Source organism: Loxodonta africana, chromosome 16 (genome assembly GCF_030014295.1).
Source record: "Loxodonta africana isolate mLoxAfr1 chromosome 16, mLoxAfr1.hap2, whole genome shotgun sequence".
In the NCBI taxonomy this organism is placed as follows: domain Eukaryota; kingdom Metazoa; phylum Chordata; class Mammalia; order Proboscidea; family Elephantidae; genus Loxodonta; species Loxodonta africana.
Genome location: NC_087357.1, coordinates 3,648,372 through 3,667,600, shown reverse-complemented (window position 1 = coordinate 3,667,600; position 19,229 = coordinate 3,648,372). Strand labels below are relative to the sequence as shown.

General features: G+C 51.2%; 1 protein-coding gene and 1 non-coding gene across 6 annotated transcripts in view; both read left to right on the top strand.

Annotated features, from left to right (window-relative positions):
• Positions 1-19,229, top strand: part of INPP5A (inositol polyphosphate-5-phosphatase A) — a 207,006-nt gene that overhangs the window by 11,814 nt on the left and 175,963 nt on the right. The window contains exon 1 of one of the 5 annotated variants that reach the window (XM_064269129.1): positions 17,829-18,263. The exons of the other annotated variants lie outside the window; for them this stretch is intronic. Coding sequence (XP_064125199.1) covers positions 18,240-18,263 — 24 coding nt within the window. The 5' untranslated portion in view covers positions 17,829-18,239. Of the gene's footprint in view, positions 1-17,828; positions 18,264-19,229 lie in introns of those variants that run through there. 5 annotated transcript variants of the gene reach the window in all.
• Positions 17,492-17,617, top strand: LOC111753229 (U6atac minor spliceosomal RNA). Its single transcript, XR_002788108.1, has one exon. It is a non-coding gene; the product is annotated as a U6atac minor spliceosomal RNA (small nuclear RNA).

Sequence of the window (19,229 nt, the reverse complement as noted above, 5' to 3'; positions counted from 1 at the left end):
CCGATAGGGAAACCACTTTCCTCCCCTCAGGAGACTCAGCAGTGATGCTGTTCCAGGGACAACAGGTGGGGTCCCAAGTCTCACCTTATCACCCTGAGTTTCTGTCAAGCTTGTGGTCATTGCAGGGACATGCTTTGCCTCCTAGACCTGTTGTCTCCTCGCCCATCCCTCCCTCTGTGGGAGTTGGCTGTTAGGGAGGTTGCTGGTGGTGCCCTGATGGGGCGGCCCCTGTCCCCAGCACCCAGCAGCTGGGCCATGCACGCCTAGGCGTTTTGACTACTGGTCATCTGATACATCAGTGAGATGGAGCTTCGGGGTCAGGTCTGGTGGGGGAATGCCTTTTCAACTGTCTGCATTCTGACCACATGGGGATGCCTCGAGAAGCTGGGCTGAATGACTGGTGCCTTAGCACTGTTGATGACGTCTCCTCTGATGTCCTTGGGGCCGTTCTGCTCACATAAGAGACAGGGAGACTGCCTATTCCAGAGTTCTTGTTGTGGGTGGTCCTGGGCGCAGTGGGTGCAAGGTAGTACTTGTTCTGCTTACAGAGGGAAACAGGAGACTGCCTGTTCTAGAAGCCCTGTCGCGGGTGGTCCCAGGCGCAGTGGGTGCAGGGTGGCACTTGCTCTCTCGTATAGTCGTGTGTCCCTCAGGCACTCTGGCCTAGCTCTGCTGCATTGTCATCATGGTGGCTGGGGACAGATTTTCAGATGATTCTGTCTTTTGAATGACATCTGTTAAAGCAGCAGTTTGTCAGGACCTACATCCATGGGGGCATGTGTTTTGCTTTTATTTTTTCCTTCATCACGGTTACTGTTTTTCACATCTTCTGTAACTTCCTGTTTTGCTGTAACTACGTTGCAGCTTTGTCCTGCAGAGTCTGCTGTGTGCACTGGTGTGTGGTGTGAGGCTGCGTGTGGGTGGGAGTAAGTCCTGAAGTGGGGATGGAAGGTGGGCGAGTGCTGTCTGCTGACCACACCTGCAGTGCCTCAGTGACAGTGGGCCGGCCAAGTCCATCTCAAGCAGACATGACACATCTGAGCATCTCAGCTCTGTTCTTTGGACCCCGCCCCAGGAGGGACCCAGGGGTTCCCAGAAGAAACTCCTGGGCAGTGTTAGATGGGGCAGTCTGGGTTCTTCATCAGCCATCCCGGTGCTCATCTCCCTTGATGGGACCTACACCCCTGGGTCCAGCCCTCTGGTGGGGCGCAAACGGCCTTTCCATGGAGATCTGACCCCATGCCGACCCTGACTTTGCTCCCTTTTGTACCTGTGCATCCAGATTTGCTTAGGGCTGAGTGTGCAGGCCCATGGGTGCCGGGCCTGGGGACGAGGAGCCTTACCTGTAAGGACTGTTGACGGTGCGTCTTCACTGTCTGGGGTCTCACCCACCTGGAGAGCACTAAGGAATCAAGTCTTCATCACCCACCCGGGAGCACCTGCTCCTCACCCACTGGGAAGTGCCCACAGAGCACGTGTGCATCACCGACCAGGGAGCACTCAGGGAGCACCTGCACATCACCCCCCCCCCCCCGCCGGAGCATCCAGGGAAAATTACTTGTACCTGCCACTTTGGGCCCCACTTCTTGCTGCCTCTCGCACCTTGCCACTTCCCGTCTCCATGCCCTGCCCCAGCACAGCGTCCTGACATCCCAGCAGGTGCCTGAGGTTCTCTATGCTTACAAGCCACTGATCTCTGTCTCATGGGTTTTTTGATGATGAGCTCATGACATGGTACCGTGTGGGGTGAGAAATGTCTTCTGGCCTCCAGGCAGAAGATTCCTCCCCCTGCATCAGGTGCCAGTGATTTCTGGGTATATAGGGGTCATGGGTGACACTGGCAGCTTCTTCAGTACCTCCCTCCTGAGCACAGCATGCGTGTCAGAAAAGTGTTATTAGGGACTTGCCATCTCACGAGAAATGTCTGGGCGCCATTCATCGTTAATTGTTACTGTTATTTTAACTGACACAAATTTAGGTACAATAATGTGAACCTTTTTAATATGTACATGTCAGTGATTTTTAGTGTATTCACAAGGTTGTGCAAACATCCTCAGTAATTTCAGAACATTATCATTACCCCAAAGGCAGCACCGAACCTATTAGCAGTCACTCCTCTCCCCCGCTAGCTTGCCAGTCTGCTCTTAGTTTATATGGATTTGCCTGTCCTGGACATTTCATATAAATGAAATCATACAAAATGTGGCCCTTCTTTCACTCAGTATGATATTTTCTAGGTTCATCCATGTCACAGTGTGCCACAGTGTTTCATTCCTTTTTATGACCAAATACTGTTCCATTGTGTGGATGGACCATGTTGCATTTACTCACACGTCAGCTGATGGACGTTTAGCTCTTGTGAATGATGCCACCATGAACACTTGCGTACGCTTCATCATGTGTGCATATGTTTTGAATTCTTTTGGGTGTATATCTAGGAGAGGAATTGCTGAGTCATGTGGTAACTGTTTAACTTTCTGAGGAACTGCTGTACTGTTTTCCACAGCGGCTGCACCGTCTTCATTCCTCCCAGCAGTTCAGGAGGGTTGTAGTCTTGCCACATCTTCACCAGCACTTGGCACTGTCTGTCTTTTTGGTTTTAGCCATCCTGGTGGGGGTGAAGTGGTCTGTGGCCCTACCCTTCTGCTCCAGAGATACGGGTCTTTGATGCGCCCTGATTTTGAATTCTGGAGGATGAAAACTGCAGCAATAGTTTTGCTTAAAAAGTATTCTATTCCAATGGCTTGTCATTAGTGGCCTGAAAACAGACCTTTTAGTCTGAAATTTTCACGAAAGGAATTAGAGCATGAAGACCATCATTCTAGTGTGCTATATCTGAGGACATGTATTTTTCTTAGGTTGGGAGACTTCCTGCAGTACCTGAGATGGTGACAGTGTGGCGGGGCAGTGCAGGCTGAGGGTCTCCTTATACGTGGGCATGTCTGAGGGCCCCCAAACAACTCTCAGTCTGCAGCCCATCTGGGTCCTGATGGGAGCGGGCCTGTGCATCTTGTTGTCTGGGAGGAGTTGTTGAGATTCACTTTGTCCCGGAGAGGACTGTTTGAGTGTTCCTTGAGTGCTGGATGCAAACATGGGCCTTGTTCTCAAGCAGCATGCCATCTAGTGGTAGCACTGCTGCATGTTGGAGACTGGGGGTGACAGAGGGCCGGCGGGTGACAAGATGCTGTGCTTGTGGAGGGGAGACTGGGGGTGACAAGGGGAGGGCAGGCGGATGACGAGGTGCTGTGCTTGTGGAGGGGAGACGGGTGACAGAGGTCAGGTGGGTGATGAGGCGCTGTGTTTGTGGAGGGGAAATGGGGTGACGGAGGGCAGGTTGGTGACCAGGTGCTATGCTTGTGGAGGGGAAACAGGGTGACGGAGGGCAGGCAGATGACGAGGTGCTGTGCTTGCAAAGGACTCGGGTGGTTGGGGGCTTTGGAAGGGGTGCTGGGCTGAGGCAGCATCGTGGATGAAGGCGTGAGTGCAGGAGTCTGGGGCCGTATTCAGAGGACAGACTTCTGGGTGTGGTGTTGGGGTGGAGGTTGGCGTTGAGGATGAGGCTTGTCACTGCAGGTGGGCATTCCCGGGGGCCTCTGCATCTCCTTTGGCGATTCAGCCTGGAGCTGTGGCGAGTGGCTGCTGGTGTGGGGACCCCAGTGCTCAGCTCGGAGTTGAGTCCTCTCCGTTGACCAGCTGAGTTAGGGGAGTGTGGGTGGCAGAGGGAGGGGAGGGCATTGAGAGGTGGGCTGTGAGCCCGCTGGGACCCACCACCTGTTGCTGTCCCTGTCTCTTCTTGGCCTCTCACCCCCCAGGCATGGTCACCAGGCCCTGCCTCATCCTTCCTCCCGCTACTTTCCTGGGAACACCCGCCAGCCCTGACATCTGTGGTCACTGGCCCTTCCTGCTTCCTGGCAGCCATACTGGACATGCCCAGTCCTGTCCTCCTTGTTTCAGGGTGACTGTCGTGTGCTTTTCTCTTCTTGAACTGCCAACACTGCCATCTTCATTGTCCCTTCTAACAGTGACCTCACTTCCACTTCTGTTCAGGAAATAGAGGCACTCAAAGGAGAAGGGAGGGTCAGCTGTTGTGGCCAGGCCAGCCACTCCACCTGGGGGACCATACACCATCCCATTGGGACCTTTCTGACCTCGTATCGTCCAATCCATGAGGACCACCTGGCCTCATCGCCCCCCATCCTCTCGGGACATCTCTGACTGTATCTGCTTCCCCACCCCCATCAGAACTGTCCTTGATCTAAGGGTGATGTCAAGACTGGCTCATCAAGAGGGACCTGCTGTTAGGACGGCAGGAAGCCTGGAAGGGAGGAGTCACCACCTCTTTAGGGTGAATGTGGCCCCTGCCTGGAGCTGTGGCCTGTGGTCACTCCAGGAGGCTGCACACAAGCTTGGCTTTTCTAAGAAGGTGGCTCCTCTGGGCTGAGTGGGCATGGCCTCCTGCCTGCAGGAGGACATGTGGCCTTGGGGTTTCAGCAGGGGAACTTGACCCTGCCCTCACTTTGTGTGGGGAGGCAGTCAGGGCGGTGGTGTGTGCTGTGCTTCCTTCTGGCCCTGCATTTCTTCTAAAGCAGGAGAAACAGAAAGCAAAAGGATTGAACTAAAAGGAAAAGTGGAGTATGTTCTGCTGTTAGAAAGCAGAAATCTCTGCATTTGCCTGGCGTGGCTGGGATGGGGCCCTCAGTCTACTGTCCATAGCAGGCTGCTGCCCGAGGGGTCCCAAAGCCCAGGGGTCTGAGACCAGTGATGCTGGGCTCAGACACCACCTGCTGGCCTCAAGGATTCAGGCAAGGTCCTGAACCCCTCTTGTCCTGGGGTTAGCATGGTTTGGGGCTTGATGAGAGAAGACACTTGAAAAGTGCTTGCTGCAGAGCCTGGTGCAGCGGAGGACTCAGGAGATGGCCACTGACCCTCTTGTTGCACTATCAGAGGGCTCTGCTGGCCATCCATGGGCCCACAGGAGGCTACCTTGAACTTGGTCTGCTGACCATGAGCTAGCCAGCTGAGAGTGCTATGCTGAACCTGGGGCCAAGGATGTTCCTGGAGTAAGCAGGGTAGCGGCTGGGTGCCTGGAGATGAGAGATGGGAGCAGGGCCTGGAAGCTTCGAGGAGTGAGGCAGTGTCAGCCCCGTGAGTGTGCTGGTCATCAGGGTCCTGGTGTCCTGCTGCTTGTCCCCCCTCCTGGCTCCTGCTCTGAGTGCTGCTGCTGGAGGATGCTTCACCTGTGCAGATGGGGTTTCGGCTCTTCATGGTGCTCCAGGCTACTGGGTAGTTCTGGACCTTGTCTGTGAAGTCAGGAGGCGGCTGGCTCGGCGCCCCTAATGGAGCCACGCGCTTGCAGCTTCAGCAGCTCCACTCAGAACTTCGCCCAGATCAGGGCATCTGGAGAGCTTGGGGATGATCTTATTGTGGAGTGCAGGCCCTGGGTGGGGACCCGTGGACTTCCCTCACACAGTGCTGGGGCATCTGGGGAGTTTGGGGGTGATCATTGTTACCAGTCGCTATACTGAATAACTTTGAAATCAAACTGAATAATTTTCTCAAGACTGCTGTTTGGAAAACAGTGTGGGAGTGGGTGTTCCACAGAAAAATTACTCTAAATGAAGAGGGGGAAACAAACTCTAAATGAACCTCCAAGATGCGTAGTTGGTTCAGATTGGTTTTTACTGTGATTGCTGGCTAGGCATAGTGTGTGGCTTTACTCCTTCAGTGATTTGTTCTCTGTGGTTTTGACCAGTTGTCCAGAAGGTGTATTATTTACAGAGGGTGCTTCTCTTTCTGCTGTTCACTAGGCACTGGCCCTGACGTCCCCGGTGGCAGAGGAAGAGGAGGAAGGAAGGTTGCCTTTGTTCATACTTGAATCAAGAGGCCCGGGAAGAGGCTGTCATCTGTGAATTTACTAAGTTCTGGGCCGTAGTGTCCGCCTCCTTAAACCATGGGGGATTGGCCTAGGGGATTCCTTTGTCATTTAGGATGTTTAAGCTGCCACTTAAAATCTCAACTCAGCTGGTGGCCCTGGGATGTCTCCCTTCCTGAGGAGTAGGCATCAGAGAGGTGACTGGAACCTGTGTGTGTGCACGTGCGCACGTGCAGAGGTATATATGTGCATGCATGCATGTGCACACGTGTGCATATATACACACGTGTGCACATGTGTATGTTTTGAGTGTGTGCACATGTGTTATTTGTGAGTATGTGTGTGTGTGTTGTGTGCGTGCACCTGAGTGTGTGTTCTGTGCGTGCCTGTGCTGGTCCTCTGGCTGCGTTTGCAGGATATGGCGACTGCTGTGTCCTTGGGGAGCTGGCAGTCTGGACATCCCTTGGCCTTCTCTCTTGGACCACTCAGATTCCCATAGGAGTCTCCTCCAGTCCCCCCCGGAGGGTAGTGGTCCTAGCCACCAGAATTCTGGGTGCTGGTTGGGGCTTGGGGCTGGCAGAGTCCAGGCCAGTCTGTAAATGTGCGCAAGGGTTCTCAGCCTGTCCTCTCCCCTGTCCTGGTGTGGCTGTGGGCAGCCATGGGCTCTGTAGTCTAGGAATGGTTTAAACATTTCTAGCGATTATCTGGCCCTGGTTCCACCTTCATCCCTTTTCCCGAGGGTCCTGGGGCAAATTCCTTTTGGCGGTTGTGAATAATGCTGCAGTGAACATTGGCGTACAGGTATCTGTTTGAGTCCCTGCTTTCAGTTCTTTTGAGTATATACCTAGGAGTGGAATCTCTGGGTCACGTGGTAATTCTGTGTTTAACTTTTTGAGGAAACACAAAGCCAAACAGTTTTCCACAGTGGGTGTACCTTTTACACTCCCACCAGCAGTGTAGAAGGGCTCTGATTTCTTCACATCCCCACCAACACTTGTTGTTTTCTGGCCATAGCCATCCTAGTTGGTGTGAAGTGCTACCTCAGTGGTTAAGAGCTCGGCCTGCTAACCAGAAGGTCTGCAGTTCGAATCCACCAGCCGCTCCTTGGAAACCCTATGGGTTAGTTCTGTGCTGTCCTATAGGGTTGCTATGAGTCGAAATTGACTCGATGGCAGTGGGTTTAAGGACTAGTGATGTTGAACATCTTTTCATGTGCTTGGTGGCCATTGTATATCTTATTTGGAGAAATGTCTACTCAAGCCTTTTGCCCATTTTTAAACTGGATTGTTTGTCTTTTTGTTGTATAATCACATTTAATAAAATTGAAACATGTATGTATTTCCTTAATTTGATTTTAAATCATGTGTATAACAAGACAGAGGTATTCCATATAACCATGACTATTTAATATAGTTGTAGGAGCTCTAGCTAGCAGTTAGACAAGGGAAAGAATTAAGAGGTATAAATATTGGCATATCGGAATGATGAGCCAGCTACAATTATTATTTTCAAATATGATTATTCATCTGGAAAACCTGAATCTCCTGAAAACCTATAATATGCAATAAAATAAAAACAAAATTAATACAGCAGAATTAATAGCATTCCTAGATATTCAGACAGGAAACTGAAGAAGACATCCCACTATGATAATAGAATACCTAGGCATAAACTTAGGAAATGTGAGCTCTGTATGAAGACAACCTCACCACAGTAAAAGGATGTCAGAGAGGAATGGAATAAATGGAAACTATATGCCCTCGTTATGGATAGAAAGATTTGCCTTCTGGAGAATCAATAATTTTTGTTAATCTTTAAATTTAACTCATCTCCCAGTAAATCTGCTGCTGTCAGTTAGGATGCTTTGGTTGCAAGTAATAGAATCCTGAAGGAGCAATGACTTGAACAGCCACTTAATCACCTGTCATGTGGAAAGCTTAAAGATGGGAGCCGTTGGGTTGGCTCAGCAGCATCATCCAGGACCCGGCTCTCCCATCTTTCCCTGCTGCCACACTTGCTTTGCTGGTGACACTGTCCCGCTTAGATAAGGCAGGTTGCGAGATCAGTTACTCAAACACCACGATTTTCAAAAGCAGGAAGGAAACACATGAGAACAAACAAAACAAAACAAAACAAACCCACCTTTTCCTTGTGCAGCTCTTTTTTTTTTTTGAACTTTTGAAATAATTTTGGATTTACGGAAAAGTTAGGAAGATAGTACAGGGAGTTCCTGCGTTTTCCCTTACATAATGTTTTATTTAACCATGATGCCGTTTGTTAAATCTAAGACATTAACAGTGGTGTATTCTTACTAACTAAACTTTGGACTCCGTTAGAGTTTTGCCAGTTTTCCCACTAATGTCCTTCTTCTGTCCCAAGACCCCATCCAGGACACCACTTTGTATTTAGTTGTCATCATCTCCTTAGGCTCCCCTGGTCTTGTTTTTCATGTCTTGATACTGTTGAGGAGTTCTAGGCGAGTATTTTGTTGTGGGTCCCTCAGTTTGGCTTTGCCTGGTAATTAGAGTGGGGTTGTGGATTTTGGGGGAGTTCTGGTCAGATATTTTGTTGAGTGTCCCTCAGTTTGGGTTTATCTGGTGATTAGGCTGGAGTTGTAGATTTTGGGGGACTTCTGGTTTTCTGGTGAGGTATTTTGTTGAGCATCTCTCAGTTTGGGGTTTTCTGGTGATTGGAGTGGGGTTATGGATTTTGGGGACAAATACCTTGCCCTAATGCTCACATCATATCGCAGGGATACTTCATATCATCTTGACTTAACCACTGGTGATGTTGACCCTGATCACTTGCTTAAGGCTGTGTCTGTCCGTCTCTCCCCTGTAAAAACCCATTTTCCTCTGTCCATACTCTGTTCCCTGGAAACAAGTCACTGGGTCCAGCCTACACTTGGGGGCGGGGGGGGGTATTAGGCTCCACCTCCTACAGGCAGGAGTACTCACATCCTTTATTTGGAATTCTTCTGTAAGGAAGAGTTGTCCCTCCTCCCCATGTATTTATTTATTCACTCATTTATTTATATCACTGTGGGTAATGGGTAGGGACGGGTTAGGAGACATTAAGATGCATGATAAAGCTGCGGAAGTCAAAACAGGTTGGAACTGATGCACAAAAAGAGAGATCAACAGGACACACTAGAAGTCTAGAAAGAGAACCAAACACAGGGCGTGATATGATGCTCAAAGCTGCCTTTGCACCCAGGGCCCTGCAGGTTGCCCGCAAGGTTCAACTGGCCATCCAACTTCATGATTTTAATACCCAGTTATTTAAAACATGATATTTAATCCTCTCAAACTACAGACCTTATTGAGAAATGATTTATTATGAATTATATGTACTCCCCTTGTTTGAATCGTATAACTCAGTGCTCAATTACAACATCCCCCCATAAGCCTTTCAGTTTGTTGTACCGTGGGGGCTTGTGTGTTGCTGCGATGCTGGAAGCTATGCCACTGGTATTCAAATACCAGCAGGGTCACCCACGCCGGACAGGTTTCAGCTGAGCTTCCAGACTGAGCCAGACTAGGAAGAAGGACCTGGCGGTCTACTTCTGAAAAGAATTAGACAGTGAAAACCTTATGAACAGTGGTGGAACATTGTCTGATACAGTGTGGGAAGATGAGCCCCTCAGATTGGAACCCAGTAAAAACCCAGTGCCGTCCCACTCAACACGCGACTGGGGAAGAGTTGCCCCGTCAAAATAGAGTCGACCCTAATGACGTGGATGGAGTCAAGCTTTTGAGACCTTTACTTGCTGATGTGGCACTACTCAAAATGAGAAGAAACAGCTGCAAACATCCAAACATCCATTGATAATCGGAACCTGAAATGTGTGAAGTATGAATCTCGTAAAATTGGAAATCATTGCTGATGTCAGGTGGATCCTGGCTGAAAGCAGAGAATACCAGAGAAATGCTTACCTGTGTTTTATTGACTATGCTAAGGAATTTCGACTGCGTGGATCGTAACAAATTATGGATAACATTTCGGAGGTTGGGAATTCCAGAACACTTAATTATGCTCATAAAGAATCTGTACATGGATCAAGAGGCAGTCGTTCGAACAGAACAAGGGGATACTGCATGGTTTAAAGTCAGGAAAGTGTGCATCAGGGTTGTATCCTTCATCATACCTATTCAATCCACATGCTGAGCAAATAATCTGAGAAGCTGGACTATATGAAGAAGGATGGGGCATTAGGATTGGAGGAAGACTCATTAACCATCTGCGTTATGCAGATGACACAACCTTGCTTGCTGAAAGTGAAGAGGACTTGAAGCACTTACTGATGAAGATCAAAGACCACAGCCTTAAAGAAAACAAAAATCCTCACAACTGGACCAGTGAGCGACATCATGATAAACGGAGAAAAGATTGAAGTTGTCAAGGATTTCATTTTACTTGGATCGACAATCAACACCCATGGAAGCATCAGCCAAGGAATCAAAAGATGCATTGCATTGGGCAAATCGGCTGCAAGAGATCTCTTTAAAGTGTTAAAAAGCAAAGATGTCACCTTGAGGACTAAGGTGAGCCTGACCGAAGTCATATGCTCCTTGGAAGCAAGGATGGCGAGACTGCGTCTTACATACTTTGGACATGTTGTCAGGAGGGAGCAGTCCCTGGAGAAGGACATCATGCTTGGTAAAGTAGAGGGTCAGCGGAAAAGAGGAAGACCCTCAATGAGATGGATTGACACAGTGGCTGCACCGACAGTCAAACCACAAGGAGAACCACGTGACCTGGAGGCAGTAGTAACTGTGATTTGGGGCCAGGACACGGGGATGACTCTCCCGGATGTGGGCCGGCAGTGGTTGGTGCTGGAGTGTTCGGCAGGATTGGTGTTAGGATCCTCCTCCCCGTTCCTGCCTACAGGTCCTCCCTGGGAACATCCCCCGCTGCTGCTACAATTTTAACGCCCCACTGACACCATCTAGCTGGTGTCTCGTGTCACGCATGGTTCTGATCAGCACCTGTACCTGCTGCAGCTCCGCATTGTAGCCCAGTTTCTCCTCTCCTTCTGGAAGCATCTTTAGCTGCAGGTGGAGGCTGGGCTGCGTGTCAGTTCTGGACCCTCCCACACTCAGGGCAAGGCTTAGGGGTTGATACCAGAGGCGGGCTGGGAGGTGCCTGGGGGTCCAGGCGCACATGCCTATGAGGACGGCAGGTCTCCTTCATCTGTGCTGGTTAGAAAGGTCACTGTGATGTCCATTTTTAGGGGGTGGTGTATGCAGGGCAGGTCAGGTCAGAGGAAGTGCCTATAAAGTGCTGGGTGGCACCTTGAGCAGATACTTGTCTGGGTAGAGCCATGGGTCCTGGGGGAGCAGGCCTTGGGTTCCGGGGCCCCTTTTGGTGGAGGTTCATGGCCGTGCCCTGGTTGGAACAGGGACAGGGTGTGCTGGGTGGGAGGGTGCCATGTGCACATCTGTGGCTCATGGAGCTCAGGGCTCTGTTTTCAGACGTGGAGGGGGTGGAAGGAAGCCATGATTCTTGGGGGTATTTCATTTCTGAGCCGGCATGTAGGCATTTTACTTGCTGTGCTTGTTTATCTTTAGGGACCAAATCCTGAGGAAGTCCAGCAGGGAAGCCCTGTGGTTCTCAAGCTATGAGGCACCAGGAGTGGCGAGGAGCACCTGGCGTGGGAACGGGCCAGGGGGGCATGAAGGCTGCATCTTTCTTGGAGGAGAAGGACCTGAGCATAGCTAGACTCCACTGGAGCCCCTGTGCTGAGGAGGAGCTGGATCTGGGCTGGGCAATGGGAGAAACGGCCTTTGGTGGGAAAGGGTCGTGGGTCTCGGGTGTGGCTTGGCGTGACTGTGGCAGTGACAGCCCATAAAGCCAGTGGACTTAGCCACCAGCCACATGGGGTGGGTGTGGGAGGACAGCTGTGGGCTGGCTGGCGGGGGCTTCTCTCCCCTCTACTGCTGAGGGGCCCTAAGCTGTCCTCAGTGAAGATAGTGTAGTTGCTACCTTCCCACTCACTTGGCTGACAGGATGCGTGTTAGGTACCAGCCCCCCTTACCCATGGTTTCACTGTCTGGTGGTGTCAGTTACCCATGTTCAACCGCGGTCGGAAAAATGTTCCATGAGTAGTGTGATGAGATCTGGTGCAGGGGCCACGTTCACATAACTTACTAGAGTATATTGTTATCATTGTTCTGTTTTATCATTCACCCAAACCCAGTGCCCTTTATCATTAGTTATTGTTAATCTCTTACTGTGCCTAATTTAGAAATTAAACTTTGGTGTAAATGTGTAAGAACAGGGCAAAACATAATATGTATAGGGTTTGGGACTGTCTGTGGTTTCAGGTACCCACAGGGGTCTTGGAATGTGTCCTCTGTGTTGGAGGGGGAGGCTGCTGTATTCTCAGTCTTGGAAAACAAACCTTGTACTCATTATTTTTGAACATGATGTATTTATTGCCTTGAGGAACCATTATCACCCACCACTGAAGATGTTGGCGTTCTGTAGGATGGGATGCCTGTTTCTGCCTGGTCCCGCCATGCCAATACCCGGCTCACCTGTGGCTGTGACTGCCCTTGGAGACTCTGCTCTGGAGTGCCTCAGACACTTGTGAGGAGAGGGGATGTCACACCAGACTGAGGACTCTGAGGGGGGGCTTCAGAAGAGCCCAGTGGAGCGAGGAGATGGAGGAGGAGGGACACCTGGGGACAGTCCCCAGGTAGCCAGCAGGACCCTGGTGAGGGGTGGCCTGTGGGCCTTGGCCATGTCCACGTCCACGGTCCATTTCATTACTTACTGGCATTTCCTCAGCTTTCTGGATCGCCCTCTGATGACCCCACAGGCTGCTTTGGATGACTCTAATCTGTACCTAAAGCATCTGTGAGGCACTCAGGACTGGAGGCCTGTGGTCTCTCAGTGTCATCCACACTTGTGATGTGTGAGGAGCTGGTGCCTGGGCTGGTGTCAGGGTCCCTTATCCTGGAGTCCTGGTGCCCTGAAGGAAATGGCCCAGAACATGGATGCTGTGCACACCCTGGGAAGGACAGAATGGAATGATTGGTTTTCAGTTTACACCAGGATGTCTCTCGACATTCTGGCTCTTGTGTAAAGGCTCTTGTGTGGAGCACTTTTGCCCTCCAGGGAAGCTAGGCCAGAGGGCATTATGTGTCTGGATGCCTCGTGCAGCTCGGGGGAACCCCGCGGACCAGGGGGAAAGCTGAGAGCATCCTTCTTCAGCTTGTACAAAACACATCACCAGGAGAGCAGTGTTGCGGTGGCATCTCTGGGTGATGCTGTTGGGGTGGGACACTGCCAGCTGCCTTCCACAAACACATGTACAGACACACTCATACACTCATAGGTGTACACGCATGTGCACAATTCACACGTGCACACGTGCACATAGCATATACGTATGTGCACGTGTGCACACTCACACGTGTGAGTGCATACTTACCACCCATACACACACATGCTGTGCACACACGTGCACATGGATGTGCACGAACACACAGAAGAGAAAGGAAGCTGGTGGAGGGTCTTGGAGCTGGAAGCCTTTTTGCTGGTCTGGGCAAGTGGAGGGCACTAGACTCTGCCTGCCTCCCGTGTGTTTGAGACTGTCCCCGTAGAGCCAGCAGAAATGCAGGTCCTGGTTGGGATTTGGCGCTTAGCTCAGCTCTGGCGGGAAGGGCTGGTCCCTGGGAGTTGGGATTTGTGCGCTGACCTTGATCTGCACAGAGGTGTGGGGAGTTGGCGTGTCCCTGCTGGGAATTTCACTCGCGATGCTGAAGGGCAGCTGGCTGTCCCTCCCTCCAGTATGGGTTTCTCCTGCCTACTTCTAGGCTGGTGGGCACACGGGAGCTGGCAGCCATGCTCAGCACACCTGCCAATCACAATGCACTTTCTTACCTAGTTCCTTGTCCTCGAAAGTACTTAGAGACAATACAGGGACCACCTGGTGTGTTCTTTTCCTTAATAGTGATTCATATTCATTATTTTTCACAGTCAGCCCCAAAGTATCATTTCTTCTATTTACAGATGCGTCCCATCCCCCTTGTGACATCCCTGGGGCCGGGGCTCGCTATATACAGAGGCACAACCTTGATGAGCTGAGCCAGCAGCAAAAGCCTGCATGAAACCAAGCGGGCTTCTCTGGGCCATCTCTGAGAACTTCCTCCCCTGCCTCTAGGCACCCAGCAGGGGGCAGTGTAGTAGAGCTGGCATGAGTTGCCGGGGGTGGTGGCCCCACCCAGCCCCTGCGCTCTCTCCCTTCTCTTGGCCACTTGTGGCCTGGAGACCAGGGTTCTGTGGTGCCTCCTGCCCTCCAGCACCAGGATAGATAGTGCAGAAAGAATGGGGAAACTGAACAAAAGGCCCCTTGGGACGGCAACAAGGCTGCGGGCCTGCACACATGCTAGGCCTGCTGGAAGTCACAGCTGGTGCCTGGCCTGGCAGTGTGGTGCCCGGAGTTGCTGCTCTCTGCCGCCCCCTCCAGTCCCACAGGACCACAGCCAGGGAAGTCATGGTGCCCTGCGGGGAGAGGTTGGGCTCTGGGTGCCCCCTCGCCTTTGTGCGAGGAGTTAGTAGCCAGTGATGGTGGAGTGCCCGGAGGCTGGACTGGCCGAGCACTGTGCTGGTGGAAGGTGCTATTTGTCCAGACCTGCCCTTGCACTTTTCTGCCTGCATACCCCCCTGTAACTGGGGCGCTGCCAGGCCTGAGCTGAGGGTGTCAAGCTTGGTCCTCTCAGGACCTGGCTCTTCACGACTGGGGTGAGAGAGGAGGAGGAGCTGGAAGAAGCAGCAGATGTTTGTTTTACAGGGGCCCTTTTTTAGGTCTAAGTTATTTTGGACATGAATTTTAAGGTTTTTTTTTTTTTTGATCTTCTGAGTTAGCATGTCTAACTCCTGGAGAAGGGTTTTGTGAGCTTTGTTTCTCTGCAGCATTGAGACAGTGCACCCTGACTGTTGGCATTGCCCCTCATCCTTGGTAGTCTCCCTTAGGCAACGCGGAGCCAGCTGAGATAGACGAGGGCACCGCACCTGCGGGGGACACTTGGCCGGGGATCCTCCCTGAGATGGTGCTTGTTCTGGGCCACTTGAAGCCCGCCTGCCTCCATCCACACCGCAGCGGCCCCGCACTCCCACCCGCTGCTGGCGAGTTGGCGGTGGTTCCTCAGCCGTGCCAGAGCCAGTTTTCATTAATTCCGTCAGAAAGTTCCAGAAGCTGGTGTCTTGTTGGTTTGAGGGTAGAATTCTGTGGTGACTTGCAGTGGATTCTGTTGAGAAGAAGAAGAGCAAAATCTGCCGTCCTCTGGACCAGGCCGGGCTGAGTGAAAAAGTCACGGGAAGTTGTAGGAAGGCCTCAGAGACCCTCATCAACTTTAGCCCCGTGGTTATTTCAAAAGTTTTTAGCTCTTTTTTGATATTCGTTTATAAAGACTTGAACATACAGCACAGTTGAGAGAATTTTGTAGTTAACAGTCACATGTTCACTGCCTATGTTCTGTCAGTTATATTTTCCTGTGCTCAGTTTATCACACGTTTGCCCATCTCTCCATCCATCCATCATTCTTGTTTTTTATGCATTTCACAGCACATTGCAGACATCAGAGCACTTCCCCCTAAAGCCTCAGCATGAATATCATTAGCCAGAGTTCAGGATTGGTTTAGTTTTTTCTTTTGATGTAAAATTTGATATGTTCTCTTATTTCCCTGTGATATCTGTTGTGGTGACGCTTTTTTGGTTCCTGATACCAGTAGTTCATATCCTTCATTTTTCCTTGATTGTTCCACCTAGGGGACTATCAGTATTAATCTATCTAATACCCAGCTTTTGGGTTTATTAGTTTTCTTTATTGTGTATCTGTTTTCTTTTTTCTCGATGTCTACTCTCTGTTATTTTCTTCCTTCTACCTTGAGATCTCTTTTTTTCTTTTTCAACTTCTTATGGTAGAACCTTAGGTCATGGTATTAGGCCTTTCTTTTCTAATATAAAAGTTTAGAGTTACAAATTTCCCTCTCAGCATGGCTTTAGCTGTAGCCCGTAAGATTTGATACGTTGCGTTTTTAATATTATTCAGTTTGAAATGTTTTATAACTTTGGTACGATTTCTTCTTTGATCCATGGATTATTTACAGAGTGTTGTTTTAACTTGCAAATATTTGGGCTTTTTCCTAACCATCTTACTGTCAGCTCCTATTTGGCAAATGGCAGGGCCCTGGCTCACTGGCTCCCTGGTACCCCCTGCTGGTGCTGTCCACCACTGAGTCCATGCTCCCTTGGACAAAGACACCGTGGAAATGTAAACGCCCCCACCAGGGAGGAGCCATCCTCACATTGACCCAAAGTAGTTCTGAGGGGGGCGGGGTGATGAGTGAGCTTGGTCTGGTCGCTTGGAGGGGCTTGAGGTGGGGGTTGAGGGCAGGAGGCACCTCCGGCTCCTCCTCGAAGGGTGTGGTTTCCTCCGGCTGACTTGGCGTGTGGAGAGGAGGCGTCTGGGAACCCATCTGGGCCCAGGCCCCAGCTCTGCTCTTTCTGGGGGTGGTCAGGCCCTTGGAGGCGGTGGCATTATCTCCTGGGGAGCTGAGGCTCTGGAGAGCTGAGCCAGGAGGTTTCACTGTCACCCCAGCACCACAGTTGGGCCCCATGTTGGGCAAAATTTGGAGTCAGGTTTTACCTGCTGAACTTTGCCTGTGCCAAGCCATCATGTAGCGTGCTGTGGCTTCACTTCTTTCTCTCTTTTCAGTGTTTCTTTTTGGTATAAACCCATTTAGAAGGCAAAGCAAATCCGAGAGAACAAGCATGAAGACAGCAGCCAGTGACTGGTGTTGATGGGATGTGGGGGATGGTAGGATGGACACTGCCCAGCTGTTGCCTGCAGCCAGAGGGCCCGGGGACTGGGAGAGGGGCGCCTTGCAGGCCGAGCCCTCCCTGGTGCCTGGCCCGCTCTGCTCTGTGGAGTTGGAACCTGGGTCTGAGCGGGGGTCCTGTCACAGCTGCCCGCTTTTAATACAGAAGATCATTATCGAAAAGGAGGGCAGCAGTTTTAAAGGCAGACCTTTTCCCATGGGGCACTGACTGCCCTTGGCTATACCGCAGGGCGGACATAAGCCCACGCTGCTACATGTGCCCTTGTAGCTGCACCGGTTCCTGCTGAGCAGAGGGTCTGACGTGTGGGCAGCCCTCCACAGTGCCCTCACAGCGCCCGAGACTGGATAGCTTCTTCTTTTGTGTGCCATTACTTCAGGTGAAATTTGCTCGTTTCTTAGATTTGATCCTCTCTGATGATAAGTTGTCATTTTAAATATATTCTAGGGCCCATTTCTTAGGAAAATGCTAATTTTGTTGTAAAATTCACCAGGTTCTTATTCCTAGAAGATTAAGCGTACATCCTTTGGAGAAGTTTTGGTGTCATTTGTAGAGGCCTTGACAGCAACAGCTGGAAACCCCGATGTTGTGGTGGTTAACAGCTACGGCTGCTCACCAAAAGGTCGGCAGTTTGAATCCACAGGGAGCTCCTTGGAAACTCTATGGGGCAGTTCTACACTTTCCTGTAGGGTTGCTATGAGTTGGAATTGACTAGATGGCAGTGGGTTTTGTGTGTGTGTGTGTGTGTGTGTGTGTGTGTGTGTGTGTGTGTGTTGTATGAAAGGAGAGAAGGTTAGCATTCCCCTTAATAAGGATGTAAGAGGCCCTTGAGCCTTATGACATGCGTACAGTTAAGGCTTTGTCACCTACTTTGTGGCATCTGACCACAGTTTTTTGGAGCCCTGATGGCACAGTGGTTAAGAACTTGGTTGCTAACCCAAAGGTCTGCAGTTCGACTCCACCAGCCGCTCCTTGGAAACCCTGTGGGGCCATTCTGCTCTGTGCTGCAGGGTGGCTATGAGTCGGATTCGACTCAATGGCAACATTTGGTTTTTGGTTTTGGTAAACTGATTTTATGTCTTTATGGAATTAGAGGAGGCTGTTTCCAAATGATCCTTCATAGAAAGATAGCTCATCTTCTTATTTCCCTCTTCTGTAACTCTTACTGAAAGGAAACCAACCTCTCACAAGAGGACACTTGGTTTTAGCAGGGTTCTCTGCCAGGGCCTGGAGACACAGGCCGCCCCTTGCCACCCTCTCTGGACCCGCTGTCCGCTGCTGACAGTATTTCACTTGTCCTTTTGGTTGAAGACCCAGTCATTACTTCCTCTTAGAAAGCTATTTTTAGCTCGAACGCGTCTATTCCTGCACAGACAAGATGACCTTTCTCAGGGGAGGAAGCTGCTCTCTGCAGGATAAGAGGCGGTGCAGGCAGGGTTTCCTGTGGAATCTGGAGGCCCGAGCCCAGCCCCGTCCCCACCATGCAGCCAAGCGCAGCGACTCAGCCCTGGCGTCCAGATGGGCCAGGGACCCACGGCAATGGTTTGTTTTTAAATGAGTAGTTTTTGAAGGTTTGGAGAAGTGTGTGAGAAAAATGAGCTTATGTTCTAGTGTCTGCTGCCTTGCCGTTGCTCTTTTCTTAGAAGACAGGCTGTGTTACAGCCATGCTGCCAGGCTCATTTTGTTGTATGCTGGGCCGTGACCTTACTTTCTGGCTCTTGCGTATTTGAACTCGAGTCTTTGTAGAGCCTGGGGTGCCAGCTGAGTCCTTGGAGGCCAGGCAGCACTTCTCATCGCCATGTGTGTCCTACCGAGGCCGGGCAGTCATTGGATGGATGACCGGGCTCTGTGCCTCCCACGGGACTGTGGCTTCGCCAACATTGTGGCTCTTGTCTGCTGAGGTGGCAGCTTCTTGGAGTTGAGGGTTTGTGAGGTTGCAGAAGGCTCTGGAAGGTAGGAGGTGGGGCTCCCATTGTTATAGGAGTGAGCCAGGCAGGTCCTGATGCCCACAGGGTGCATGTGGCCTGTGGACAGGCCTGTTGGGGTGGGTGTCCTGGCATCTTTCCCCTGCTCTACCCCATCAGCTGTCCTCCCGCTGTGAGAGGCTGCTGTCACCTGACCCACCGCCCCCCCGTCCAGGACCCTCCCTTCTCAGCCTCTACCCACTCTGACCCATGTGAGGGCTCAGAGGGGGACATGGGGGGTCCTGAGACGAAAGCAGGGATACGGGGCATGGAAGAGTCCTGTGGGCCAGGCCTGGTGCCCCGGCTCGGAGCCAGGCTTGAGAAGGAGCACCGCAGTGTTACCGAGGCAGTGAGCCTGGGCCTGGCAGATGGGACTGCTTCTCAGCAGGTGGGTGTCTGCTGAGTGACATGTAGTTTGTGGTCTCAGCAGTGACCCGCCCTAGACACACCCCACAAAGGCAAGCTCTATCCAGAGTCCCCGGTCCAAGCCCCTCAGGACTGCAGCCTAGGTCTGACTTGTGATGCTTCCTTTTGCTCAGTGGTG